The sequence below is a fragment of the Molothrus ater genome, chromosome 2 (assembly GCF_012460135.2).
Source record: "Molothrus ater isolate BHLD 08-10-18 breed brown headed cowbird chromosome 2, BPBGC_Mater_1.1, whole genome shotgun sequence".
NCBI lineage: Eukaryota > Metazoa > Chordata > Aves > Passeriformes > Icteridae > Molothrus > Molothrus ater.
The window spans coordinates 100,449,828-100,469,918 of NC_050479.2; the positions used below are offsets into that span (position 1 = coordinate 100,449,828).

Below are 20,091 nucleotides of genomic sequence, written 5' to 3' on the forward strand. Positions count from 1 at the left end.
CACTAGTGTTGGATGACAAAAATAATGTTTTCCCTCCCTTTATGGTAACATCTACCACCCAACCATCCGTTATGCTAAACCCGAGAATTTTTTAAATTGGACCATATATAATCAGGAAAACAGGTCAACAACAAGAGACCAGCATGGTCTCTTAAACAAATTGCCAATGCAAAATAATGCCTCAGAAATTCAGCCAGCTCATTCACGTTTTTTGCAAACTTCCTTCTAGGGCTGGACTACCTGGTTGTGAAAATGGAACCCTTTTAAAAGACGGACACCAAGAGACATAGCTGGTGTTGTGGGAACAGGATTGGGGATTCTAAATAGCATTGATTCAGAAGTATTAATGAATAAATTGGCTGCCACAACTAGAGATTTGACCAAATTACTACAACCACTGCAGTCATCCTTACTGGCTTTGGGAACACATCAGTGGTTGTTATCAAACATATTACCAAATAGGGAAAAGATAAATGTGAATGACCACAAATTGGTAATTGATGCACTCGGTGCTACAGCAAACAATGTTTCTTTGGCTCTCAGCTGTATCCAGGCTCAATTGTGGATGCAGTCAGTTGCTGCCTCAGTTATAAGGTGAAGAAAGCACTTTTCCTACTGAAATTCGGAAAATAATTTGGTACACTGCCACTGATTTTGAAAAAGAATTCCAATCTTGCTGGATTTTACTTACAACCCCATCACAAACACAACCACCCCCTTTGTACTAACTATATGTAATGCCTCAGTGCATTTGATGTTTCCTATGATTGCATTAGGGCTGAATCATGATGGTGCTATTTTCTGTCCTTCCAAGCTTAGGGAATGAGCTCATCAAATTGGTGAGAAATGGCAAACTGTTAATTTAGAAACTCCTATTGTCTGAGAACAACAGGGGTTCATCTGTGAAAGTATTGCAATTATAGCTCAACACATATGTCTGGACAGAGCAAAATATCTGTCATTTTGAAATTCATCCTAACGAGACTTCTGAAGCAGTCCTTGTATATGTAGGCAATGGGTGGTCATGCCTTAGAACTGCTTGTGATACTGTATTTGTAGAAAAGGTAGTAGTGGATACTAAAAATCATTCAAATTTTTGTGTTTGTAACTTTACTAAAATCACAGGATGTGATTTTTCTTGTGAAGCCCCAGTTACTTCTTATCAGCTTTTACAATCCAATTACACACCGATTCACAAACTATTGCCTACCCCCATTGTGACGAATCTTACTTGGGTAAAGCAATTGTTGCTTCATCAGGATTTAATCGATATTTTGGGAAAGGTCAAGAAAAACGGACAGAAAACCCTGGTAACTGTATTTCTTTCACAATGTGAAAGAAATACATTGTGTTATAGAAAGGGTAAGAAAAAATGCCAAACACAGGTGGTGGGATACTCTTTTTAGGTGGTCACCTACTGCCACAAGTGTCCTGAACAAATTGTGTCATTCCATCATTGTCCTTTTGATTTTAGTTTTGATTAGTTTTATTTTATCAGCAATCTTATTCATTATGAATTGGAGAATGATGAAACAGTTCACACAATTGACATCTATAATTAATGCCATCTATAACCTGGCCGATTTCCTCTCTCCTGTGGACATTCCCCAAGGCTATTGATGCAAGGCAAACTATATGAGTAAACCATAATTATGAATTATAAATAGATTATAAAATTTGGATGTGTGTTTTGAAATAATTTTTTGTAATCGCGTGAAAATCATTTTTTATTTTTTTGATTTGTTTTGATTATTTGAAAAAATTGTTGTATTAATATTGACTGTATTTGTTTATTGTTTCCTATTTCCTTTTTCCGATTTTTCCTTTCCTTCTTTTCTTCTCTCTCTCTGACGTACTGTCTCTGTTTTCCAGGATATGCTACCAACATTGACAAGTCCTGAAGACTTCACAACATCACTACAGAACCCTGCTGATGGAGCTCTCTTGTCAGGCAACGTGAGTCACAGGGTGGTGTAAGAGATGGTCTGAAGTTTCCCTCATTTCCCTCCTGACCATCACAAGGACAGAGACCAAGACCCTGAAGACCTTGACTGAAGTTCTGGCCTGGTTGAGGTGGGTACTCACCAAGTGATTGTTTGCGGGTGTGCTTGCTGTGCCACCATGGTACACTGCTTCAAGCAGGGACCATCCCCATTCATCACAATAGCCCATGAATTTCCCCACCTCTTGGTCAGATACCAGTCACTTTGGAAGTCTGACTTTCTGAGGTAACTTTGGTGATCCCCCATGGAAAATCCCTCATCTGCCTCACAACTATCGTCAAGGACAGAGATTGAAGCCCCTCCCAAGGACCGAGACTGAGACTCCCATAATTCTAACACAGCAGTGCTGGGCTGGCTGAAGCAGGATGTTTGCCAAGTGTTACCTGCAGATGTGTTCGCTGTACCAAGACTGGTTTCCCATAGAAACCAGTCCTGAAACAATGGGTCCTGCTCACTGCTGGGACTGGTTTGTCCTGTTTCAGAACTGGACTGTCTGTACTTGTTCTCAATGGACTTATTCTCCACTGTCCTGTACCTGTTCCCCTCCCCTGGAGGACTATAACAGACCCCTGAGTTAACCAAAGACTTTCAGATTCTCCCCAATGTGACACGACAGATCTGTTGCCTGGACCACAAAGATTTCGTCTCTCTGTTGGTAGCTATATCCCTCCCTCTTTTTCTCTATCTCTCTATCCTTTATCTCCTTTCTAATCCTTCTATCACATTTGTTGTGGGCACCCAATAAAAGGTGCATTTGTTTTGATTAATACTGAAATCCCCTCTGTGTTGTTTTTGCACTCTGAGATCAGTTAACGAATCATCATGACCCCCGCTTGTACTAGCGGATCATGACAACAGGAAAGCAAGATTTCCTTACCATTTGGAATTCTTATCTCTGTGTGTGCTCTCTCTGCTATAGCTAATCCAGGTAGCTTGACCCACAGGAAAGCATTTCTGGGGATTTTAGAGGAGTATTGCTTTAGCATGGAAGTGTTCAAAAGACTTTTAGATGAGGCAGAGGGACATGGTTTAGTGGTGGGTTTAGCACTGCTGGGGGAACAGTTGGACACAATGGTATTAGAGGTCTTTTGAAACATAAACAATTCTGTGATTCCACCTGCACAAGTGACAAGAAATCAGAAGTTCCTCAGAACAAGGAAATTGAAAAGGATGATAGTCTCAGAAAGGAATCAATGCTGTTTATATTGAGTTTGTATTGCAGGTACAATCAAGACATATGTTGTGACACTGGTATGGTACTCAACAAAATACAATCCAAGAGCCTTTATTTCATGGGAGAAGGCAAAATTGTTGAGATCCTTCTTGTTTTGTTGCCACAAGAAAAAAACATAATTGGGAAAAAATTACACATCCTCTAGATGCTAAGTTCTGTTTTGCTTGAGGAAATGATGTGCAGGATCAGATAAGGGCTAGCGAAACATTTTTCCTCATATGAGGAAAACATATGACCAAGTATGACCAAATGTATGACCAACATATGACCAAACATATGACCAAGTTTTCAGCTTGGTCATGGGAACTCTTATCCAGTAGAGTGCACAGAAGCCTGGAAATACCTGGAAATATATGCCTACTGCTGTTCTTGTTGTGTGGGAAGGACTTACCAGGACCTATGTGGTGGTGGAAACTTGGAGAACACAAAACTGAGGAGTGAGGGAAATGGGAGTTTTAGGATGTAACTGGAAAATATAGGAAACAGTGGAAGAGAGGGGCAAACCCAGCATTGAATAAATTAAGATTTAATAAGAAATAATACCCAAATGAAATAATGAAGAGTAGAATAAATAACATCTATCTGCAGCCTTCTGGAAACAAGCTGCTACCACACCTGATTTGCATTTCTTTCAGCTCTGAAAACACTAAGCAAAAAAATAAATAGTTAAAAAGGCAGGATTCTGAGCTCAAGACCACAACATATGCTGTTTAGTGCCTGAGCCACTGACATCTGCAGTCTTCCTTCTTCACTTTGTCATAATGTGACTTTGATGCCCAATTTGGAATTTTCTAAGGATGGTCTAAACCAGTACTAGATCTTCAGGAGACGGAGGCTTTTCCAATTTTTAGTACTTTGTTTATCTGCCTAAATAATTTTAAAGGCCTTCCCCAAGTAACTAAAAATTTTGTTTCTCATATTGTCCCCATTATCATTAATTTTAGGGTTGTTCATCATGAGTCCTGTGAATATACCTGTTGAGAAATTCATTCATTCTCCACAACTCAGGTCAGTGGGAGTCTTCTGGCCCAGGGTGTGCAAGGACACTGGTCCTTCTTGCTGCCAGTATGACCTAGGGAACTTCAATGTGTCCCATTATTTCCTGGCTACTCTGTCAGCCATCTATCTCCCAGCAACTCAGAAATTGGCCGAATCTGTGCCTGGTTGTGAATGGGAAGAACTGTAAAGACACCCCTGCAGCCCTCATTTCTGCACTGCAAAGCCTGCCCAGCTGTAACTAAGAACCATAGCCCACTGTGGGATTCACATGCTCTGAACCTGAGAGAAGCAGTGAGAGAAGCAGAGAAAACAATGATCAAAACAATTCTTATCTCATTTGCTGTGCCTGTGTTGTGCCAAAGTGGAATGCAATATGGAGATTGTTTATCCAAAGTGATGGTGCTTTGTTGCCTTGGCCTATCAGGGCCAAGCCCGAGTCCAGGCTGTCGGGCAGGAGACAGTCTGGACACGCAAAACAAGATTTTGTTCAGTTGAGTGCTTGTTTCAGTTTTGATGTAGTGTAATATAGTATAGAATAACATAGTATAATAAATTAATTAATTAGCCTTCTGATATCATGGAGTCAGATGCATCATTCTTCCCAGACGTTGGGGTTGCCTGCTTTTACAATGGCCCACACTATGGAAAATGCAGTCTTTCCTACATGGTTCTTGAGGTGTTTAAGGAAATGTTAATGAATAAATGCTGTGCACTTATGCAAAGCAGGAGATACACCATGTTGCACAAATAAGGGAATCATGCCATAATGTACTATGGGCCAAAAGCCACAGAATGGATTTTTACCAAAAGTTGAGACTGTTGCATGGGACTGGTTCTCAGCCTTGCACACTAAATACCCCAAGTGTGATCTTCTGTTTGAGCAGTAGATACACACTGTTACTGTTTTGGAGACAGGCAAGTGACAGGGACACAACAAGGTTCGTGCAGTAACAGCTTATGTTTATTGTGGGGCAGCTCCTTCTATAAGGCTTTCAAATTTCACTCGCTTACAGACATGATTGGTTCAGGGTGTCTACTCCACCTAGCTCACTGGTTAATGACATGGGTGCATCTGTGCTTCAGAGGGGTTGGCTGAGGTCCTCTGTTTGGGTTTGAATCTGACCTAGCATTATTGTGTCTGGGACTTGTTTACTTCGAGTTGGCTAGTCAAGCTGGTATCTGTTAAGCCAAATTATCTGTGCAGCTTATAGACCCACTATAGCTGTCACACACACTGCCTAAAAGAAACCTGTTATGTTGAAGACTGTACTATTTCTTTTTAAAAATAAAGTGACATATATATATATATATATATATATACACACATAAATAAATAAAATCATTACAGACAGTTAACCAAGGCATCCTTTAAGTAGTGCAACACAGTTTACATATAAGGAATGACCAGAGAACATTTCCCAACATAGCTTCAAAACAGGTTATTATGAAAGTACCAGTGTTGGAATATGTACAACAACAACAAAAAAGGTTACATCCTGCTGTTAAGCCCCAAATTCACTGATGTTGGCTAAAGGATGTCACCAGACATTGAAGTTCCAAGGTGAAGGTGACATGGTGGTGTCCAGTCAAATGTTGGACTCAATGATCTTGGAGGTCTTTTCCAACCTTAATGATTCCAAGACTCAGTAATATCAGGCAGGTTTAATTTCAAACCCTTTATTTGGATTAAGATTCTTGAAACAGTAATCAAACCATAAAGAAATTTCTGCCTTTTTTTTCTTTTGAAGGATAATTGTCCAAACTCTTTTTCATTATCAGTATTGCTTATCTTAGTAACTCTGCAGGCTTGGTGTTCATTGCTTATCAAAAATAGATTTTATCCATGATGTATTTGAACATCCTTTTTCCTTTTTTTTTTTTTAAACATAGTACAGTAAAGTGAATGTCTAAATGTTTATTATGCATCTTTATGGCTCAGATTCTGAGTTCTGTGACTAAAATGTGAGCATCAAGGAGAAGACTGAGGGGAGACCTCATCACAGTCTACAACTGACTCAAATCAAGGGGAAGTGGAGAGGCAGCACCTATCTCTTGATTCTGGTGATTGGTGAGACGATCTGAGGGAATGGCATGAAGCTGTGTCAGGGAGGGTTTAGGCTGGATATTAGAAAAGTTGTCTTTTCCCTGAAGTTGTGCCTCCATGATTCTAGTTCTCTACCATACAGTGTAACCAGCAATTTGTCTTCAGTGTTGAATTTCTATTACTGCTGGCATGTACAAAAAAACTACAAAAGAAAATGCTCTATTCTGATGAGACTTACAAAGGTTTATGAATTTGAAAGCCAACAATTGGTATTACATACTAGAATCACTCTCCAAGCTGAAACAATGAGAGTGCCATGTACAATATTTTTACTGTTAAAAATTTTTTAATTATTTTACTCACTGATGATGTAGATTAAGTTACTAACAACAGTGTGGCTTATTCAGTTAATCTATTGTCAGATTTAGAGTTATAATAAAATATCCCAGACCATCAATAGGGTGAAAATAAGGGAGATCTTAGAACAAGTGGGATTGCCATCTGTATGACACCATTGCATGATGTATGGTTCCAAAAGGCTGAAAATGTTCTGCAGACTTCTCAGTAGTCTGAAGAATAGATTATTTTCAGTTGGGCATGTATCTCTACTTGCTTGTGATAGAGGATTCCAGACACATGCTTTAGATGTTTCTCCCTGAATAGAATAAAACAAGGAGTCTTTACACAGCATCTAACAGTCTCACAGAAACCTGCTGCTTTAACCTTTTGTGTCTATTTCTTGGTTTAAGGAAGCTTAAGTGAGATTATGGTGAAATTTCTGAATGGTGGTGTGAAGAGGAATAGCAAAACTGTCTAATATGTGGGTATACAGAACTTTAAAGAAAGGGGGTTCATCTGCAAGAAATTAGACAATGTTTCTTAACATTGTCTATTTGTCTAAGTGTAACCTTTCACTTTTTTGTAATCATTAATGGCAAATTATGGCTTGTAAAAAAATTTTCAGAAGGAAAAATATTTGAAACTGTTTTCTTATACTTGGTTTTTGAAATTTTTAAAATTCAAAACCAGTCTGTCATGTCTGTTTGCCACAGCTTTTGTAACTTTTGAAAGTAATGCTTTAAAATTAAATATCATCAGTTGTTAAGCTGTGGTAATACAGTCAGTTCTTTGCACAAAGAGCACTCTGAAACTTTTCAAGAATTGTGAGCTATATTAATTGCTGGTTTAGTTCATTTTAAACCACTTTGATTTTATTTATGGCTGTAAAACTAAGAACTAGGTAAACGGGATGGGAGTTATTTCTCTTTTAGCTAGTTCAATAGTAATTTTCTAATTTTGTATTATGTTTGAAGACTTGAAATTCTCAAGTAGCAGACAATTTGATCATCTAAAGTGTAACCTGAAACATACAAAAATGTGTATGTGCACATGTTTGATTTTTTTTAGATCAGGATTTAGATGCCTCAAACAGGAGCTACAGCAGCCTGTCTCTAGTTCATGGTGCTAAAACAATTAGCTGGTACTGCCAGTGGAGCTTATTAAAAAATTATTACAGGTTTAGTTTGGAGATTTCATTTTGCTTTTAGATTATTATGGATGACAATATGAGGAAAATCATAAACTCAAAACAAGGTTGTCCCTAGGGGCTGGCATGAATGTGGAATGAGGCATCAAGGTTGTTTTTTGGACAAAACTTGCTGTAGCAAATGCAATTTTTAAAGCAATTAAGGAATTATACATGAATGTGCCATATTGGTGAACAGTCAGCAGCAGCACAGTCAGTAGGCTTCAAATGCACAAGAGGGACTTGGACCTGTTGGAATGAGTCCAGAGGAGGCTACAGAGATGGACAGAAGGATGGAGCACCTCTGCTATGAGGAAAGGCTGAGAGAGTTGGGAGTGTTCAGCTTGAAGAAAAAGAAGGTTCCAGAGTGACCTAATTGCAGCCTTCCTGTACCTGAAGGGAATCTGCAGGGAAGATGGAGAGGGAGTTTAGACAAGGGAGTGACTGACAAGAGGGAATGGCTTCACACTGACAGAGATGACATTTAGATGGGATATTGGGAAGAAATTCTTCCCTCTGAGGGTGGTGAGGCCCTGGCACAGGTTGCCCAGAGAAGCTGTGGCTGCCCCATCCCTGGAAGTGTTCAAGGCCAGGCTGCACAGGGCTTGGAGCAGCCAGGTCTAGTGGAAGATGTCCCTGCCCATGGCCTGGTTTGGAACCAGGGGATCTTTAAGGTCTCTTCCAACCCAGGCCATTCTGTGATACTGTGAATTTCTAGAATGTGCCCTCTGAGGGGCAGCATTGAAGAGCAGGTTTCTGTAAACAGCTACTTCTAGTCATACTATGGATTAGGTGTAAGGAAGGGAATAAAAAGTTAGAGCTTATTCTCTATTGTCTGAAATAATTGGTTTTCAAAGGTAACTCATACGTTTGAGAGCATTAACGCCAATCTGTCAAAAACCCTGCATCAAACATGTTTCAGTTTAAGTGATAAAACCATCAGAATTCTTTCCTGTGGAGTACTCAAAATCAAACAAAAGAGGTGGATATTTTGTTAATTTTGGGTTTTGTTTCCTTGGTTTTTCGTGGAAAACTGACAGCAGAGCCAATTAGCATTTCTTTATTGTGAGAAATATCAATATCATCATTTTGAGAAGCAATATGTCATCTTGAATAATTAATTAGATGATGTTTAGTCTTTCATGTCAATATTGCACTTAGACAGCATTGTGTGGCTATGATGACCACCCTTAAGGGGAAGGAAGTACCCAAGATTCATAAATGTTCATTGGTCAAAAGGAATGAGAAAAGTCTGAGGGTCAGCAAACAGTCAGGAAGTTTTATTAGAGAATTACACACTTGGCATGAAAAGTGGTGTTAGTCCCTGACCTAATTTGTAAGCATGCAGAAGTGGGGTTTGGCTAAAGGGGTGAAAGAAAACAGAGGAATCAAAGAGGGAGGGAGGGAGGGAGGGAGGAGGGAGGGAGGGAGGGAGGGAGGGAGGGAGGGAGGGAGGGAGGGAGGGAGGGAGGGAGGGAGGGAGGAAGGAAGGAAGGAAGGAAGGAAGGAAGGAAGGAAGGAAGGAAGGAAGGAAGGAAGGAAGGAAGGAAGGAAGGAAGGAAGGAAGGAAGGAAGGAAGGAAGGAAGGAAGGAAGGAAGGAAGGAAGGAAGGAAGGAAGGAAGGAAGGAAGGAAGGAAGGAAGGAAGGAAGGAAGGAAGGAAGGAAGGAAGGAAGGAAGGAAGGAAGGAAGGAAGGAAGGAAGGAAGGAAGGAAGGAAGGAAGGAAGGAAGGAAGGAAGGAAGGAAGGAAGGAAGGAAGGAGGGAAGGAAGGAAGGAAGGAAGGAAGGAAGGAAGGAAGGAAGGAAGGAAGGAAGGAAGGGAGGGAGGGAGGGAGGGAGGGAGGGAGGGAGGGCTTTGGTGGTTGTGTTAATTCCACCCCATAGTCTATGCCCATTCTTTCCCCTGTGCCAGACTCTCTGTGGTTCTTTCTCATGTAAAAGTGCTGCCCTATGTCCACCTTGGCCCCTTTATCAGTATTACTGAAGGCAGTTTCAGTGCTACATCAGTAGTGAGGGTTCAAGTATTGCCAGAATACAAGCTGCTGTTTGGGATTTTGTCACATTCTTCTGCATGCTGATTTCTTCCTCAGAGCAGCAAAGCTTCATGAAAGAGTTTGCTGCCTTGAAAGTGTTGTGCATGTACCCATGATAGCATGATGACCTCAGCCATCATCAAGTGAGGCTGTAATATCTTGTAGTGTCCTCTTCAGGTGAGCTCTTAAATGAGGTAAGCTAAGCATTTCCTTCAGGAACAGCAAGTCCAGTTGCAATGGAGTGATTAATCCATTTTACATGGATGTGAGAGAACAATCTCAGCTAGACCAAGCTGAATGTAATTTATCTGCACAATTGGTAAGCAAAATTGATGGATTTTTGTTTAAATGCTGGTGTTTCCAGTTAGCCAGTGGTAGCCAATGCTGGCTTTGAACATTCAGCTGTTGACCTCCCAAGGAATTGCTGCACTGTCTGTGTCCTCCTTCAGCATTCCCTGCTGAGATCACCCACCATCATTCTTCCCATAATTAGCTTCTAAAGGTTCTTTTCATCTTGATGCTGATGTGAAAAAGTGTGTAAATTTGCACCCACTGATTTCTGACAATAGTGAAGCTTTTCCAGTAATATTTCTAACTTCAACTTTCGTCTTGTTTTCCATGCAGAGTTTCACAAGGGTCTTTGGCAGCATCATCTCTCAAAAGGCTTGCATTTTCTTTCAGCAGAATTAGCTTTTCACAGTTTCTGCCTGGAGTTTGCTGTGGAAGTGATGGAGTTTTTCACCAATCAGGTTTTCAAATAATTCACAATGTAGTTATTTGTAGATGATCTCAAGGCAGGTGTAAAAATTGCTGAATTGCTGGGTTTGGCTCCTGTAAATCCACGTTACCTTGATCAAGCCAATCTTTGATTTCTTGGCAATTATCTCTTTTATTAAACCTGTGTGATCCTATGTAAGTGAATTCAACTATTGCATATCAATTTGCCATTAATTATAAATTTGTTTATGTCCTCTTTTGTAAGTCAGTGCACAATGTATTTTCCTGCTGGAGTTAATGATTTAATTTAATCTGATGGGGGTCAGCCATTCATGAGACTAGAACTTTGGTGAAAGTACATTATTTTTCACCCGTGTTAAAACACTACATAGGCAAGGAGACCAGAGGTAATACCCAAGAACACTCTTGGAAATGCTCTGTTGGTTGCTCCAGCTGACAGGATATGGGATGTTTGATTGTGAGTGATTTTGCTCTTTGTGTAATTTCAGGCAATATATATATATATATATATATATATATTAGTTTATTTCTTCTTGGAACATCTTCCATATGCTAGAATATTTAAAGTGTGTTTTTAAATAGAGACTGGCAATCTGCAAAACACCATTTTAGCTTGAATGAGATCATATGCTACTAAAATACTACTTATACTAGGACACTGAGATGAATTGAAAGTAGCACAGCTAAAAAGTGAAGGCAACAGGTGTTTTATTAGATTGCAGATATTGGCTTTTTAACAGCTGTAAAATAACTGCTACTTCATCCTAACACTTTTTGAAAATTTGCATGTTTCCAGTATTGAATATCAGTAAGTCCCAGTGTTCCTAATTTAGAGTATATTCCTTTAAAGTGTTTTTGATGAATAAAAAGTGATTTCCCCTTCTAGCACATCACCAGTTTCATAATGTGATGCAGGACTGAAAGACTTTTGGTTGGATACCAGGAACCTGATAACTAAGAGTATTCTGAAAAAGGAACAAGGCAGGTTGTGCTCCTACACACACACACAAAAAAAAAAACAACCAAAAAAACCACTCAACAAAAAAACACCCTGGAGTTATCAGCATTCTGTAATTTTCACAGAGATGACTGTAAGGTGTATGTGCAGTCTGTCAGGAAGAAGTATTTTTTGTGTTGCAAGAAATTGGAAATTAATTTGTTTTGGTGCAATTATTTTAATCATCTTTTTAGTAAGTAAGAATTGTGAGATTTTTTTCTACCCAAATGCCTTGGACTATTAATTTGAGCCAGTCACAAAGTGAATCCTCCTAGACTTCAATTTCCCCATTGTTTAAAATTGAGATCTTCCCCAGTTTACTCTTACAAAGTAATTTAAAGAACTTTTTAAAATATGCTGTTTGAGTCCATGTTGCTGAGAGTTTTAGCACAATCATCCCAAGAATAGATAGTTGATAAAGCAATTACAGTCAAATAATTCATCCTGATGCTTGGATCTTCTGTATGCAGAATGCTATAAAAATCTCACATTTTAAAAATATGCCACCTCCCATAAAGTAGTGGTGTCAGATGACTAATCATTGGGTATAGCACAGAGCTGATATTTAAATGCAAATTGGGGGCCTTTTTGTGCAGTTTTGGATCTTAGCCCACAATTCAGAGGCAGCGCACTTCACAGAAACTTCACACAATGTAACTGTGTCCAGTTCTGGGCTCCTCAGGACAAGAAAGACATGGAGCTTCTGGAGATGGTCCAGCAGAGGCCACAAAGATGATGAGGGTTCTGGAGCATCTCTTAGGAGGAGAGACTGCAGGAGCTGGGCCTGTTTAGGCTGGACAAGACTGAGATGAGATGAGATGAGATGAGATGAGATGAGATGAGATGAGATGAGATGAGATGAGATGAGATGAGATGAGATCTCAGTAATTTCCAGGGAGGGTGACAAGAAGATGGTGCCCAGGCTCTTGTCAGTGGTGTCCAGTGACAGGACAAGGAGCAATGGCCATAAACTGCACAAGAAGTTTCACCAAACATGAGGAAGAACTTTTTCCATGGAGTGAGGCAGAGCACTGGAACAGGCAGCCCAGGAGTCTTGTGAAGTTTCCCTCTCTGGAGACATTCCAAACCCACCTGGACACATTCCTGTGTCACCTGCTCCAGGTGACCCTGCCTTGGCAGGAGGGGTTGGACAGGGTGATCTCCAGAGGTCCCTTCCAAGCCTAAAAGCTCTGTGATTCCATGAGTCTGGGAATAATACAGATTTAACTAGAAACAGTGAAATTCAAAAACACATGGATACAGTGGGCTGCAACACATAAAATGATGACCTACTAAATTTGCAAGTGCACGTGCTATTTAAAGTGAGTGCAACTGAAGTGTCAGTCTGGAAATGTGGAGTGTCAGAGCCATCTGGAAAAAAGCACCCTGCCCTATTCAGACATCATTTATGTCCAAGACCCTTGCTGTCATGGATACTGGAAACTTTGCTTGTGTTAAGATTTCATGTAGAGAGCCTTTCTTTGGCTTTTCTGTAATGGCATGTAATGAAAGTTGGAGTTCCATCTGAATACCATTTGTCCATACAAAGCAGTATTTTACATTTGGGGAAAACCCTGGCTCCATGGAAACTGATGCAGAATATTTTTTGGGATTTTCTGTATTTTCCAATACTTTCACAGTAATTGGATGTGGAGCTGGACATCAATACCAGCTGATGATAATATTGAGCTGTAGAATGTTATTTGCTATAATGGTTGTGATCAGAGGCAAATCTGTCTTCTGCCCTTTCCAAAGGAGACATTTAGGAAGGAACCCTCAATTTTTTCAGAAACACATTGAGAGAAGAGAAAATGGTCAGTGTAGTCATAGGTGCAGTCCGGCTTTCCACCAGCTATTTGGGCCAGAGCTCTGAAGTCCCACTGCAGTTAAAGACAGCCTCAAGAGATACCTAACTAATGGTGTAGCTGTCCAGTGCCTTCCCAGGTCATTCCTGGTGTAAAGGTAGTGTGGGTAGGATATTTTTGCAGTTCAGTAATTTTGAAGTATAAAAAAGGTCTTTTGAGGCCACAAGGGTAACTGGCAGCTTCCAGAGTTTTGCCCTGGTGAGATCAGTCCTGGTCTAGGGTCAGAAGGTGAGAGAGTGAGGAAGGATGAAAATTTTACTTTAGCCCTTCCTGTCTTTATTTGTCCAGCAACCTCTCTATATCTCAGCTGAGCCAAGGGAATCTAGGAATGTGTCTATACAGATCTGGGTTAGATAAACTCTTTCCATTAGGAATTTAAAGATGAAATATACCTTCACATACATTTTGAAGGAGACCCTCTTTTCAAGCACAAAACAATAAAGATATTTTGTAAAATCATTCTGTAATTGTTCTCCATTTTTCTCCACTTGTTCCAATGACATTTTTCTCCACTTGTTCCAATGACTCAATCAAAGAAGTCATCTAGGTAGTACCTGTGCATGACAGGGGTTAAACTTTTATTTTCTGACAACAGAAAATAAAACTTTAAACTGAAGAAATTCATCTCTTGTAATACTTCAAGATTTATCTATTAAGTTGCTTGCCAGCAGTTTGGAAAAAAAAAAGCTATCTGAAATCACACTGGGAAATCCTCTGAGTTCAGTCAAATCTCTGAGTCAGCTTCATTTATCACAGCCATCACTGGCTGCTCTATAAATATATCTGCTTTTACAGCCTACACATTGTGAGATTTGCTTGTTATCTCCTCAGAAGTGAAGGGCTATAGTGGCTTCTCTTAAACAAGCCTGGCTCAGTCAAAGCCAACATGAACACAAGCCCAAGAGGCCGAGTGCATCAGTTGTTGTTAGCTTTGATAGTCCCTGCTATCATTTGAGAGTGTGCTTGCAGCCAGTCCAAGTTGGCAGTGTCAGCCCAAGCTGATTGGAGCTGCAGACATTTTTGCTGACTGGAGTCATGCTATCTTTGCCAGTTTGCTGGAATAGACACAGACACTGATTGGGTCATGCTGAAAACATTCCTGTCCTATGAAGCAAGTCTGTTTGTATTTCAGGTTTGCCAGGACTAATGAATTAAAAATCTTGGGCTCACCACAGTTTGCTGTTTAATAATGCCTGTAACAGAAGGATTTTTTCCTCCCTGAAGTATGACAGCATCATAATCCCTCATCCCTGGCAAGGAGAGGAAGGAAAATCAGAATTATGGAAAAGGGTTATCTTTTGGGACAGCAAAGCCTATGGGAAGTGCAGGTAGCAGCATGTTGCCCTGACAGCTGTCTCAGCTTCTCAGACCTTGTCAGTTTGTTGCTATGCAGCAGGTGCAGCCTTTTCTTTTATTGAAGCTTTACTCCATAAAGGCAACGACGAGCCAAGGCAGTGGCTGGCCCTGGATTATACAAGTGCAGACACTCCGCTAAGTGAGGTAAGGCAACAGGTGTGAAAAAATCCATAGAGCTCTTACAGCATTTAATCTGACTTCTGCTGCAGGTTTTTTACAGAGGAACAGCAGCCAGCCAGCTCTATAGGCAATTGTTGGGAAGATGAGAGCTGCTCATTAAATCTGATTAAGTTCCAGGTTGCCCACTCACTCTTATCTCTGTCTAGAGAGACAATGTTCTTCAATTCTGGAGAAAGCATGTGGGGAATTAGGGGCAGTTGGTCTGCATGTTTCAATATATCACCTTGTTTGCACACAGGCTTTTTCCATCCCTCTCTCTTCTCTGTGATTGCTTTTTGTGATGGAGAGAAAAAGAAAAATCCTTTTTTGAGGATTTCGCAAAAAAAAAGGAGAGAAGGGATAAATGCAATTTTAAAAAAATGATAACAGGGTAAATGCTGTGTATAAGGATGATGTCCTTTTTTTTCTGAATTAGAATAAAATGAAAATTTTCTTTTGTGTTTCAATAGAATTCATCATTTCTTACTGAAAGGGTATTGATTTTTGCCCTCACAGAGTAGATGATTAAAAGCGTTAATTTAAAAACATTGCACACCACAGAGTATGTGATTGGAATAAAAAAAAGTCTTGTAGCAATATTGTTATGGCAACTTTAAAAACTCTAGTAGAAGGCATCCTTTTTATTTCTTAGGCTATGATGTGAAATGTGAAGTATACTCTTATGTGGAAGACCACTTGAGATAGTGTCAGAGACAGTGTACAAACAGCACAGAACAATGAAAAGACTTTTTTAAAGGATTTGCTTATCACTTAAAATCTCTTCATTTGGAGAGGTATTTTTCTTTACCTTGTATTGGGAAGTAAGGAAGGGAAATATGTTTAAGAATTTTGCATTGGTAGTTCTGTTGTATTTTAAAAACAGTGCGATGTCTCAGATATTTCTTATGAAGTGAGGGTGGGGAAAAGATCAAGAATGCTCAGAAGGTAAAAATTATTTACTCTGATGCAATGCACTTCAAAATAAAATATTTCACTTGACTCCAAGGGTCTTTTCCTGAATCTAAAGCATACATGGCTGCAATTTATTTGGCTTTTCTTTGCCTCTGCTCCACAGCTAACAGATTCATTTTTGTGGGTCTTGAATACTAGTAATGGTAAATTAAGAGCACTCCCTGATATCCTTCATATACTAACAGAAACAGACAATTTCAGCTTCAAATAAAATTTATTCAAAGTATGGATTTTAGGTTATTTGTTGTTATTGTAAGAAAAGATGATGCACTTCAAGTAACAAGTAACTGTATCACTCTGGTAGCTAAATATAAAGAGAGACAAAGCAAATAAACAAGAAATGCTGAAATTAATGGACCCAATGCAAATTTGATCCTCTTCCACTGATTGCATGGCATTGATGCCAGAGAAGTGTTTGATTCACTTGTACACCATCAAGGAAGATTATACTCCTGAAATAGTGTTCTGTTCTATTGACTTTTTGAGACTGCCAAATAATTCAGTATGAATTGGAATGACTTGGTAGCATTTTCATGCAGTACAATAGCTACTTTACTGTAAAACTGCAAGACTGTTGGCTTAGGAAACTGGCTCTTGTTTTCACCAGCTAAATGCCCTGTTGTCTGCTGACAATGAGTTAGTAAATTCATTGTATTTTCCTGATGAATTTTGTTTCTAATTCCCTAAGAAGTTTTTATGGTAATTTGAAAGCATAATTGTCCACCCATTTGGTATGAATACAATGTGTGCTGGATAGCAGTCCAGAGTCCTAAAATAATTTTTTTATGGGCAGATCTTTTGCATGCACAAAGTCCCACAAACTTCACATTCTCTACATATGGTGCTAATCAGAAGATTAATATCTTTGAATTTTAGCAGCTTTGTGGTAGATAGTCAAGGGGATTGTTTACATTCAGCTATTCAATAGAGTTTAACCAAAACTGTTCATTCAAAAAGATAAATATACATAGTAGAGCTCAGAGTACAACTTCTGATGGCACAGAGATGTTTTAATTATACTGTTAGTAGCTAATTCTTTTATTGCTCAACAGTTCTTTAGTGCCATATTTGAAATGAACTAGCAGTTTTCTTAATGGACAGGGTTTCATCACACAGGGTAAAATCACTTTTTGGAATCGATGGTCTCAGAAGAAAGACAGAGGACTGAGTAAGGTCCCAACCCAGGAGCCAAATCCATGCAGACAGACCCCTACACCTGCACAGGCTTCCACTGAAGAATCACCACCAAGGTTTGGAGACCTCATGAATTTTTGGCCATGAAGTGTGTGACTTGCAGGCACACTTGGACTGGGGGAGTATGGGTGGAAGGTAGGAGGATGAGTGCCTCCTCATTGACAGCATGTGGAGTGGTGTGCACGGTTCCAATCACAGGGCAGGCTTGGGGTCATGTTACTCTCAACTCCCCACCCCTTCTTCCTTCTTCACCTTCAGAACCAGGCAGTATTGCCACGAGTCAAGGCTTGCTGAAGGGGCAATGGCGGGGAGCAAGCAGGTGAGAAGAGAGGCAGCTTCCTTTGCCATCGTTCTTTCTAATCTATAAATAGCAAAAAATAAAAGCAGTCTCTGCACTGAATTTCACTTAAATTCTTTTTAAATGGAAAAGAGAAATGGCGCTCCCTTGACTTTGATTCTAAACATCTAGCTAGGATGGGAAAGGCAGCTGCGAGTGCATGAAAAGCATTAAAACTCATTTGTTGAATGATGTCACATGCTCTCTAATAAATATATTTTTTGTATTATTGCAGCTGGAGCAAACAAGTAAAAGCATTGACTCAAGTGCCCACATGATCACCACGGCCAGAGTACCTGCTGATAAGCCGGTACGAATTGCCTTCAGCCTTAATGATTCCCCAGGTACAGTTTAATTTCTGGAGTAAAACACAATGCTTTTAAATTTAAACCACATCTGCTTTTAAATTTTACATTAATTTACCAGTGTTTACAATATCTAATGTAGTCCAGTGTAATGGATGGATTTTTTTTCATGAGTGGTATCTTGTGGTCAGTTTTCCTGTCTGATAACTTTTAATGTTTCCATTAACAATTTCATTAGACTAAATCCACTAGATTGACAGTTTCATTCTTTACTTTCTTTCAGTAGTTTGTGGAATGCAATTAGGACTGTAATTAACTATCAAATTTACCTGCATGTGCAGTATGTCTGATTGTGTGGAATTGCAAAACAGGAAAAGTAAAAGGATAAATTTGCCTAGAGGAGGAAGAGACTTTTTCTAGGGGGAAGGTTGGAAAGCGCCACACATGCCCAGCTTGGTGAAAGGTTTCAGGAAACAGGTGCCCCACATGGCACGTTCTCTCAGACAGCAGCAGAATTTCATTGATGTTTATCCTATCAGCTCATGCTGAGGGAGTATTAATTTCCCCAAACATACCCTGTACACACACGGACCCTTTGGAGTAGATAAATATTATTGGTTTGCACCTTCAATGTTATTAAGGACCAGAGAGCTGTTGCCAAACACTGAAAGTCAAAATTAAATAAATCAAAGGGGAAGCTTAAAAGCATCCAAAAAAAGTTGGCTGCTGCTTTTGCTAAAGGTGAGTGCCTGGAGTCAGGGCTGAGATGTGTTTATGGCATGAGGTATAAGGACAACAGAAACCTATGCTGTTGAGAGCTTTATGGGACTCTTTGCATTGCAGGATAATATGATGGTTGGTGCCTGAGGTTTGTGTGAACAGAATCTCAGCTTGAATGCAATTTTCTATTTAAAAAATATTTTAGAATATGTGTTATCTTTCCTAGCTAATTGTTGTCTACTACTAGTTTTCAGCTACAATACTGAAATACAATCTCATCCCCCAAGCAAGGGAATTAAAAACCAAACATCTTCATATATTATTGAACCTAACTTTCAATTCATAAAGATGAGTGACAAAGAAAGATTGGGACAAGGAATATAAAGAAATGTGATAATCTGTGTGCCTTTTTCATAAGTTAAAATAACTTGGTAATTACATTTTTATTACAGAGAGCAGTAAGGAATCATTCGAATCTCTCAAGATACAGTCACATGGTAAATTTCTTGCAGGAATTATGGCATAGATAGGTCTTGAAGAGAGATATGAAGGAAAGGGAAGTGCTCTTACAAATTATGAAAAAAGAATGCTAATGTGAGACACTGAAAACAAGTCAGGGAAAGTTGAGACCATGGGAAAATCAAAGAGAGCAGAGTGGTTTGTGACAAGAGACGGCAGTAGGAAATGACAAGGTTGTGAGTAGCTTGCAAGAAGGGAACATGAAAGGCAGGAAGCCTGACTTCCTTAACATTGCATCATATTTTATTTTCTACTTTTTTATCCTGCTAATAATTCCAGCCTCTTTCTTAACCTTTGCAGAAATAAACTCAGTTAGAGTAAGGTAATCTTTTTCTTCTACATATTGTTAAATTGTTGCAAATATTAAAATTGTTAAAATGTTGAATCCTATATTGTAAAGATATAAATGTTCCTACAGTGTGCAATCCAGAATCTTCATGAGTACTGATAAAAAAACCCAGCAACCAGTAGAGTGAGCGCCATGTTCCCCTCTGCATCATATCTGTTTGGGGGCTACCAGGAGGTCTAAACCAACATTATTGTTTTACCATACCATAAGAATTTCAAGTGCTTTTATGTTAGGTATATTTCAAGAAGGTAAATGAAATAAGCTTTTAATAGGTGTGAAAATTTCCAGCAAACCATAATTGAATCAAGAGAGTACAAACAAGTACTTAACATATTTTTTTTAAGATGAGCTACAAAAACATTCAAAAGGTAGACCTTTAGGTATTCTGTAGTAGGTGCTTTTTTTCCCCCTTACTCTTTTATATTTTTTCACCTTTTTTTTTTCTCCTTGATGAGGATATTTGTTTTCAGTTCAAACAGGAGTGACCTGATGTGTGATAGCAAAGCATCAGCTGAAGCTCATGCACTGCTAGGATACAATAAGTTCTTGGCAAGGGCTAAGTGGTGAGGAAATCTCTCTGACTTAAGCTTTTCCTTAAATTCTACCTCACTTGAAAGGCACAGTGACACATTTTGCCAAGAAAGGCTGCATTCTCCTTCCGGGGGCTGTGCAACTGCTTACTAGGAGGAACTGACAGCATAACTGGATATAAAAAGAGGAAATGGAATGTTTCTTCTGGGTG

General features: G+C 39.3%; 1 protein-coding gene across 3 annotated transcripts in view; it reads left to right on the plus strand.

Moving 5' to 3' along the window:
• MAP3K7CL (MAP3K7 C-terminal like) overlaps positions 1-20,091 on the plus strand; it is a 50,209-nt gene that overhangs the window by 4,960 nt on the left and 25,158 nt on the right. The window contains exons 1-3 of one of the 3 annotated variants that reach the window (XM_036379986.2): positions 14,621-14,938; positions 17,042-17,175; positions 17,692-17,800. In XM_036379986.2, the coding sequence (XP_036235879.1) occupies positions 17,731-17,800 (70 nt within the window). In that variant the 5' untranslated portion in view covers positions 14,621-14,938; positions 17,042-17,175; positions 17,692-17,730. Of the gene's footprint in view, positions 1-1,872; positions 2,074-14,620; positions 14,939-17,041; positions 17,176-17,381; positions 17,439-17,691; positions 17,801-20,091 lie in introns of those variants that run through there. The other 2 variants (XM_036379995.2, XM_036379977.2) reach the window with 2 other exon arrangements.